This window comes from Panicum virgatum, chromosome 3K (assembly GCF_016808335.1).
Source record: "Panicum virgatum strain AP13 chromosome 3K, P.virgatum_v5, whole genome shotgun sequence".
NCBI lineage: Eukaryota > Viridiplantae > Streptophyta > Magnoliopsida > Poales > Poaceae > Panicum > Panicum virgatum.
The window spans coordinates 57,185,408-57,194,938 of NC_053138.1; the positions used below are offsets into that span (position 1 = coordinate 57,185,408).

The window sequence follows — 9,531 nt, forward strand, 5'->3', positions numbered from 1 at the left end:
CGTCCCCTATTGCGTGCTCTACTAAATAACCCAGCAGCCGCCGCCGGTACATATAGATTAGGATTAACAGATGCACAGAGCTAAAATAATGCCTATCGCCTGAGGAAGGCGACGGCAACAAGAAACAAGATTGCTCGGCGCAGATTTGTAGCAAATACATGCAAGGACGCATTTTTAGAAGTGAACTGAGAAAGGTACGTTATTGACAGATTGTAGCAGTCGAAGAAAAGATCTGTTGGGGGCATTAGTCTGCACAGCATAGATTGGGTTTTTTTAGGGTTCTAGCCAAGATCTGAATTGCCTACTCTCTCTCTCCAGTTTGCTTAATATACCAAAAGTTGCTGCAGATCCAAAATAGGGTGTAGATAACTATCATGAACACTGGTAAAAAAAGATGGTTGCGTCTCCAATAATCACCGACCATCCGTTTGCACTTCTTAGATACACCTTGTTGTATGCTGCAAAAAAAAGGAAGTTGAAAAAGGAAATTGTTAGCTTTGTGATAGAAAATTGCTTGATAAAATTGTCTACTATGCCTTTTTATAATCACATTTTTGCTTGCTGGTTGTCCATTTATCCATAAAAAATGTGTTTCCAGGCACCATGGATTTGAATGAGTTCCCCCCAGAATTTGATTATGATTTTCTAGATGAAAGCATTGCAAATCCTTCCTACTGTACGCAGGCGCCCTTATGTGATGCGAGTTTGCGGGGCAGTGAGCATAACAATGCTGGCAATGATCTTTACAACCAGAATGGCAACGACAATCAAAATGCTGATGCTTGTTCTCTTAACAACCCAAAAGATGCTACTGCTTCTGATCAACTTGTGCCGGATGTTACAGAAGAAGTGGAAGAGGATATTTGGTTAACGCCACCAATACCTTATGCAGGGCAGACATTTTCCAGTAAGCAGGAAGCTAGGGAGTTTTACAATTCTTATGCAAAAAGGATTGGCTTTTCTATTCATACTAGCTGTACACGCCTATCAGGTGTGACAAGAGAGCAGAACAAGGTGCAGTTTGTTTGCAACAGAGAAGGGCGTGGGAGGAAACCAAAAGAGGACCAGGCAGCTGCTAAGTCTGATGATAGCAATGTTGATGATAATTGTGAATCTGATGATGGCAATGACAATGCAGAAAAGAAGAAGCCGGACGGTGGTACAAAGAGAAAGAGGGAGAAGATGTTACATACAGACTGCAAAGGTAGGATGGTTGTCAAGTTAATTGCTAATAAGTGGCATGTAATTTTCTTTGCACCAGATCACAATCATGATCTTGTTCATAAGCCATCGCTCAAAAAGTTCATAAGGTCTCACAAGGGGATACCTAAACCGGAGAAAGATTTCATTGCATTGCTCCATGGATGCAACTTAAGTTCTGGTCGGATAATGCAACTAATGAATGAGTTCTATGGTTCTGCGCAGCTAGTTCCATATGAGGGAAAAGATGTTAGCAACTTCCGTTCCACGATTCGAAGAACAGAAAAATACAAAGATATGCAAGAAACCTTGGATTACTTTAAGAAACTGGAGCAGCAAGATGCTGAATTCTTCTACAAAATCAAGGTGGACGCTGCCCATAAGGTTGAGTGCCTTTTTTGGGTTGATGGTGCTGCAAGACATGCCTACATTGAGTCATACAGCGATTTGGTTTCTTTTGATGCTACCTACATGACGAACATGTATGATATGCCCTTTGCTCCATTTATTGGGATAAATAGGCACGAGCAATCATTCATGTTGGGGTGTGCCTTCATAAGAGATGAGAAAATACCTAGCTATGTGTGGCTGTTTGAAACATTCTTAGAAGCAATGCAAGGAAAAGCCCCTGTGAGCATTATAACAGATCAGGATGCAGCAATGAGGTGTGCGATCGCCCAGATATTCCCCAATACAAATCATAGGAATTGTCGGTGGCATATGATGGACAAATTTTCTGGTACAATAGGCCCTATCCTAGCTGCGGATGAGAAGCTAGAAGAAGACTTCAAGGAATGCTTGAACTACACAGTTACTCCAGATGAATTTGAATCTAAATGGTCAGTAATGGTGAGCAAGTATAGTTTACAAGACAATGAGCATTTCTAGTGCCTTTATGCAATACGTAGCAGTTTTGTACCAGCTACTACATGCACTGCTTTTACCCATTCTTGCAATCAACTCAAAGGAGCGAATGGTTCAATTCAGTGCTGAAGAAGTATGTAAATCCAAACATGTCGGTTCTGCACTTTGTTAGACAGTACCAAAACATTCAGGACAAGTGCTTGGTTGCGCAGGATGGGCATGACTTCAGGACTGATGATAGGGAGAGGAGAAGGTGGTCTAAATACCCTATTGAGAAACACACATCTGCTGTGTACACTAAGAATTTGTTCTATAGATTTTCAAAAGAATTTGAGAAAACCGCTGAGTATGATGTTAGGTCTGAGGGCCAGTTTCAGTATTTGCTCGAGCCTAACAACAAATTTGTCAATGGCTATGGCAAGAGGACATATATCATGACAGCTGTGGTGGAGGAAGAAAGCTACTACTGTGAGTGCAGCAAGTTTGATAGGGATGGGATGTTTTGTTGCCATATAATGAAGATTTTGACAAGATTAGGTGTGAAGACTATACCTCAGCGGTACATATTGAAAATGTGGACACAAGAAGCGATTCCAGAAAATGAGAATGCTAATCCTAATGCACATGTGCCTGCTGATTTCATAGCCCGTGGGATGCCTCTGAACAACAAAAAGACCTTGTGGTTCACCAATCTGTCTACAGCTTTCGTTGGTTTGGCGGTTGAGGGATGTGCTTCAAAAGAGACCTACACTATTATGGACGGGCATATAAAGATGATGAGGGCTGAAATAGATGAAGTCAAGCAGAGGAAGAAAAGCAATGCCCGGAAGGTGCGGGGCAGCAAACGTGCACCATCTGTCTGTGTTTATGGGGATGATAATACAGCTAATATGACTATTATTGCTTCAGCTGATACACAATATGTACCTGGTCTTATAGTGCAGAATGTTTTATCAGAACATGATACTAATGTAAATGAGAACACTGCTTCAACAGGTATCATTTTTCTGTGAGCAAAAAAAAATAGAATTAGGGAACCTGCTGCTGAGTTAGCTAATGTGGGGTGTGATGAAAACTCTCTTTATTGCAGGAGTTGATGATGCTGCCCTTGTTGGCATCACCAATGATGTGGATGGTTCTAGTGCATTGATGGCAGGTGTTGGGAACCCTCCAAGATCGAAAGTCAAGGGCCGCAAGAAAGAGAAAAGGTTCAAAAAAGGGATGAATGCAGAATCAAAGAGAAAAAACAAGTGCAGTCTCTGCAAGAAGACAGATCATAATGTCGCAAGATGCCCGAAGAAAAAGAAGATGTGGCGTCAGGACCTGTGGCTTTGGGGTAGACAATCTTTTAGATTAGGTAGGAAAAAAAATAGCTAGGTGGTGCTACATAGCATATTATAGTATGTCTTGAATGTACCCCACAAAAACTATATGAAGTCATGTTAGACAGGAAAAAAGGTTGAGAACATGCAACTGGATTTTGTGTTGATTTGCCTTTTGCTTTGTAATAAAATGCCGCTGAGAATGGGAAAAACAGCGTACCTAATGATAGAGAACATGCAGCTAGGTTTTTTGTATTAGTGGCCTGATGCTTTGTACTAAAATGCTTCCGAGAATGTGAAAAACCACGTACCTATGCCAAATTTAAGATGTCTTCCCAGTCTGTGTCATTTTCATCATAGCTGAGCCACTTGTTTGATGATATCTTCCTTATATTCACGATGTCTTTCTCTTGGAAATGGGGGATTGTACGCCCGTCCCAATACTCAGCATTCATGAGCATGTGGAAGCCGCAGTGGTGGTTATGTATAAAAAAAAATGAGAAAACAGATATGTTAGTAGCATACATGTATGGCAGATTTACTTAAAAAAAAGGGTGGGCGAGGCAGGGAGGTTGCTTGTTTTTCTGTTGTAGGACTGGAATATTGACAAGTTCGTACTTCTCAATTGGGTTGTTTGTGCCATCATAATATATTGTCCACATAGATTTTATGCAATTGATGATCCTATTGCAGTAGTCAGCAAGCTTTGCATCTTCCAAATTTCTCATAGAATCTAGTACTTCAAATCTCTTATTGCGCAAATTCAGCACGATGAGGAAGTAGTGCCCTGAGTGTTCATCAGCCTCAACAAGCTTCTGTAGGACTGGGAATAGAATCTGAAAAAAATTGTTCGCCATTATGTTTAGTTGACTGGTGTGGGGGGTGGGGGAGGGGAGAAAACACATATATCTTTGCATGAGTCAGACACACTATTACATACCATTTGCTTGTGATATAGATGATTTGTCTCCTTATTAAATACTTGTCCGATCGCTGCCATTCCACTTTGATTGTGTTGCAACAACATCTGCAAGCACATGTGATGGATCAGACTTTAAAAAAATGCATTACAAAAGAAAACACTAAAATGCCTTAGTAGAGATACTAAATTACATGGAGGGGATTCACTGAAACATATAGTGGGAGTACACGTCTCGTGGCTACCCTTGTCTTCTTGCCATTAATGACATATATACCAATCTCCACAATTGTGTTCTTCATCTTCCCTCTGGGTTTTACCGACTCCACAAGATGCCCCAGAGTAGCGTACGTGGCATGGTAATTGATTATAATTACACTGAAAAAAGAGATAGTCAAATAAAAAGTGATGTGGTGTAAACCATGTAATGTTTTGATGAAAAATGGAAAAAGCAACTGTGTGAGTAAGTTGTATAAGTTTACATACTTGCTGCTCTGGACCTGGTAGCCATTCCTGTGAATTTGCAGACAGTATCATATACTTTGCAGACCTCCTTTGAGCATTTGAATGACATTATCCTTGGTGCAATCTCAACATACGGGGATTGCATAGCTGCAGCCGTTTTGAATGCTCTTCTTGGGGCAAGTGTGTGCTCAGGTGTGATGGAAGAATCAGCCTCTAGTGATGCACCAATGGATATCCCTTTTGCCTGAGGAGTAGGCTCTGCATTGATGGTGACTATTGTTGACAAATAAAAGACTTGTGACTTGCTACTTGATGCTTCATTATCATTCTTACTTGCATGAAGACCTGTAGTTGGTGTGGTTGGTGTTGAACCAACTTGGAGCTTTGCCTTCGCTTGTTGATGCTTCTGAATAGCTTCAGCTTCCAACCTTTCATACACCTCAGCAGGTAGGCCATCCAGAGACCATGCAGAACATTGATCTGTGTGTGACAATTCTATAATGTCAGATAAAAACTACATTAGCTGTAAAAAAAATTCTATTGCATCATTGTTGCTTGGTGACATGAGTTAGTTTGTTTGACAATGTCAATTAGTTTGCCTATTGAATGCAACATTACTACCTAACATGACAAAAAAAGGGGTATGTAAACAAATGAAATGATAAGGTGAAATAGCACATACCAGGTGGGTCGAGGTGAATTGTGGGTAATGTTGTCTCTGCTGCTTGCTTTGGCAATGTTCTGCATGTTATTTGTACTAGTGACGTGGGCTCTTCAATTGACTCCATTATATCAAACGTGGGGGGAGGAAAATCCCAAGAGGATACCTTGGCACCGCTTGCTGACTGTAGCTCAACATTTGTGTTTGCAGGAGCACTATCCCTAATGCTGCAGTTTCTATTGCCATTGGTCTTGTCAACGTCAGGTACCCTGATTGGGAGCTCTGGCAGCTTTAACCTTGCATGTCTATTTTCAGCATTGCCTAATTTCTTCATTGTTGGGGTTTGTTGTGCTGGTATTTGTGGGGCTACAGATTCTAATGGAGCAAAATCTTTATATTCACCTGATTGTATCTTTTTCAGCCTGTTGCTAAGTGGAACAAAATCTTCAATGTCATCCATGGATGGTTCCTGACCAGCGGTGTCTCTATGGTTAGGGCCATCCTCGGGGGCATCCTCAGGGCCTGGGCTTAAGCTCTCATTGTCGCTACTCACATCTGGTTCATCCTCAAAGTCCGTTCCAAGACTTCCATCGTCACTGCTCGTATCTGGTTCTTCATCATCTCCATAGTCGATTTCGTCTTCTTCGTAATCAGGATCTTCCTCGGTATCTTCTTCATCTTCATGATGATGAGCTGTCCTGTTTCGCTTGGACCTTCTCAAACTTGGTCTAGCTAATTCTTCTTCATGATTCGCTGCCATTTTTCGCTTAGATCTTCTTGAGCTTGTTGTGGCTGAATCATCTGCTGCAGCCATTTCTTGAATGAATGTGCCTAGTGCCTCTGTGACACTGCTGAAAACTTTGCTTACAGCTTCACAAATTTTCCTTTTATTCTGCAAAAAAAGTAAACAAGAAATATGGTAAAACTAGCTCGAAAAAATGCTTAATGCATATAGCTAAAATGGTTTTGCACATGCATTAATTTGCTTGGTGGAAAACATTAAAATTGCTTTGGGGGGGAGGGGGAGGGGGTGGGGGGCGTGCTGCATATACCTCTAGGGGCAACTGCCTTGGTGCTTTTGATGTTACAAATTTGCTGATATCATCCATCTGCAGTGCGAATCCTGCCTCCACTGAGTGACATGATTGTTTTAGCTAAAAAATAAAAAATAGTTATCGTGTGTTACATGAGTTAGTGGGAAAAAAGGACAGAAAAAATAGATGGAAGTGAGAATCTATAAGAATGTTAGATTTTTTTCGTACCTTCAATCTGCCAAAACTTCCATCCCGATTTGTATCCAACTTAATGACCTGGTCCAAGAGATTCCTGGTCCATGCAGCGATCCTTGGTCTACAAGTGGGGGATTTGTAAATTCTGAACATCTAGTGAGTCTGCATATAAAATCTGCAAAAGGGAAAAGTGAACAAGGGAAAAATATCACTTATCAAAATTGCACAAAAAAGAAAAAAATGGCTATGATGAATTAAAAAATCCCTTCACAGAATTAAAACATACCACAAGCAGAAGGACGCAACCCTTCACAGAATTTTTCTTGTTGATTTTCATAGCTGCAACCTTTAGTTGGTCAACCACAAACTGACACCAGTTTAGCCCCTTCACAGCTGAAAGATCAACTAAGGCTGGGTAGCATCTGGGGCTGATTTCCAAGCCGGTGGGTGGGCACAGGAACGTTGAAATTGCGATAGTGAGGAAGCACCTTTAGAAATCTACATCTGCATTCTTGTTTTGTTTCACCATTTCTAGTACTTGTTCAATCTTGGGTGCTGACCCTTGGATGATGCTAAACTTGCTCTGCATGAAATTTATTGCGTCGACATCAAGCTCGTATCTCACTTTCCCACCCTTGTTTGGCAACCTAAAAATGTTAGCCACTGAATCTGCTGTGACTGGAATTCTGCCACGTCCTGGGAGAACTAGCTCTGAAGTTTCAGGATCAAAACAATGAACCAGCAGCCAATTGGTGAATCTTGCTGGGATTGTTGAGCACTGAATCTGCAGCAGCCCATCAAAATTGATATCACGAATCATCTTGCACTGAGATCCAGTCAACTCTTCATATAACTTGATAAGTCTAGCAGGGGATGCCCTGTTTCTTCGAGACTACACACATTTAACATGAAAAAACATTTGTAAAAAATGAGAAAAGTTGCCTAATCTGATGGGTGAATTTGGCTAAATCAAAAGTATTATTGCCTAGATCAGAAAAGTATTATTGCCTACATCTAAAAACATTAGTGTAGCAATATTTGAATGAAAAGTAACCTACTCTGATGAATAAAATTGCCTAATCAGAATAGTATTATTACCTATATCACAATAAATTATTATTGCCTACATCTGAAAACATTTAATATAGCAATATTTGAGTAAAACGTTGCCTAATCTAATGAATGAATTTGCCTAGATCTCAATAGTATTATTGCCTAAACAAAAATGTGAAGCATAACATATTAGTATGAAAAAATGACGAGGTGTGAAGCATATATGTGACATACATATTTGGATGCTGTCCCCCGGCCTTGCTGCTCCTTCTGTGCTCTAGGCATTGTAATTTATGGTTGCAAAATGTTCAGGTCTGGTTGCTGGGGTGTAAAAAAAATATTTCAAGGGGTCAGATTAGTGTCTTGGGTATGCTACTGATTTGCATACTGTGCAGAACTGAATAAGAAAATTGATTTGCATTATTCAGTTGCCCTGGCAGAAAAAATAATTTAATGATTGTATGCTACTGTCCATTTTTCATCCGCTAAAAAAGCATGGCAGAAAAATAACATCCGATTGCATGTTTGTGCCATAGCAAAAACCTAAAAAAATAACCTAATATCTCCTACCTCTCTACACATCCCCAACAGAACCACTACCAAAATTTAAGCCAAACACACTGACAAAAAAAACCCACCTAACATTTCGAGTGATCTCTGCACTGACATGCAAAACCTCTAGTATCCAAAAAAAATGTAGCAGTACTAGCATTAGAGGAGGTGCAGTTCTACTCACTTTTGCTAGCTTAACAAAAACCTGTAGCAGAGATCCTTCCACTGTATCTAGGGGATGAGAGAAAACCTATAGCAGACATTCTTCCAACCTAAAAAAAATGAGGAAAACCACATGAGCATGTGGTCGTGAGATGGGTGTGTGTGTGAATATGAGGGGATGATGCACAGAAACTAGCAGAATACCAAAACCAAAACCAAAACCAAAACAGACTTGAACTTACCTGATTACTACTCCTACGCTTTTTGACGCACGCGGGCCTAAGCGTGAAGCAGAGCCTGGCAGAGATGTTTCCCTTGCAACCCAAAACCACGCGGGGGGATCAGGGATGCGCAGAAAAAAGGGGGGGATTTTAGGTGAAATAGGATGTGGGGGCGCTAACCTGGTCCTATGCCATGGATTTCAATCCTACGGGATGCGGCTGCAGGAAAAAATCCCCCAAAACCAACAAAAATCAGATGAGTTTTTGGAGATAGCTGCTGGTACTAGAGGATATGCTTACCTAGAATCTATGATTCCAACACACCTCCTCCAGATCCGGGTTTCAGATGCTCGGTATGGTTAACTTCGAAGAACAAAGGGGGCAAAAAATGAAGAAAACTTGGTAAAAAACGTCGTGGGGATCGAAATGATGCGAGCGCGCTGGATGAAACGCTCACCTGGGTGCGATCCCCCGCCGATTCAATCGCTGGACCTCCCCCGCCGATGGTGCGATGAGGCCAAAATCCCCCGATGCGGTGCGAGAGCGGGTGAGATAGAGAGAGAGAGCTAACCCTAGAGAGAGAGTACGAGAGAGGAAATGAACAGGCGCGCGGCCCGATGTTTTGAATAAAAATGCCCTTTGAGTTCTAGAAGGTGGGATTAGTCTGACGGGGCTCACGGTGCGCGACCGCGCGCTCGTTGGATGGACAAAAAAACAGCCGGCTGGTATAGAATCTGTACCTTCCAAAATACATGCATTTGCCATTTAGGAAAATGTCCTTAGGAAACAGGCCCTGAATGAAAAACCAATAATAATGTATCCGAGATACATGCAAAGTTCCTTTCAGGTGTACCCATATGCGTTTCACGCAATGATGGTTATA

General features: G+C 41.3%; 1 protein-coding gene across 1 annotated transcript; it reads left to right on the top strand.

Moving 5' to 3' along the window:
* Positions 1–603: 603 nt before the first annotated feature.
* On the top strand, positions 604–4,169 carry LOC120701097 (protein FAR1-RELATED SEQUENCE 5-like). The gene is made up of 4 exons (XM_039985258.1): positions 604–2,039; positions 2,168–3,060; positions 3,155–3,272; positions 4,154–4,169. Exons 1-4 carry the CDS (start codon positions 604–606, stop codon positions 4,167–4,169), a joined length of 2,463 nt encoding a protein of 820 aa, XP_039841192.1.
* The last annotated feature ends 5,362 nt before the right edge of the window (positions 4,170–9,531 follow it).

Excerpts from the sequence above, each read along its gene's own strand:
- LOC120701097 (XM_039985258.1), top strand. The coding sequence starts at position 604 with ATGGATTTGAATGAGTTCCCCCCAGAATTTGATTATGATTTTCTAGAT. Across the intron at positions 2,040-2,167 it reads GATGAATTTGAATCTAAATG|GAGCGAATGGTTCAATTCAG; the intron begins GTCAGTAATGGT and ends ATCAACTCAAAG. Across the intron at positions 3,061-3,154 it reads TGAGAACACTGCTTCAACAG|GAGTTGATGATGCTGCCCTT; the intron begins GTATCATTTTTC and ends TCTTTATTGCAG.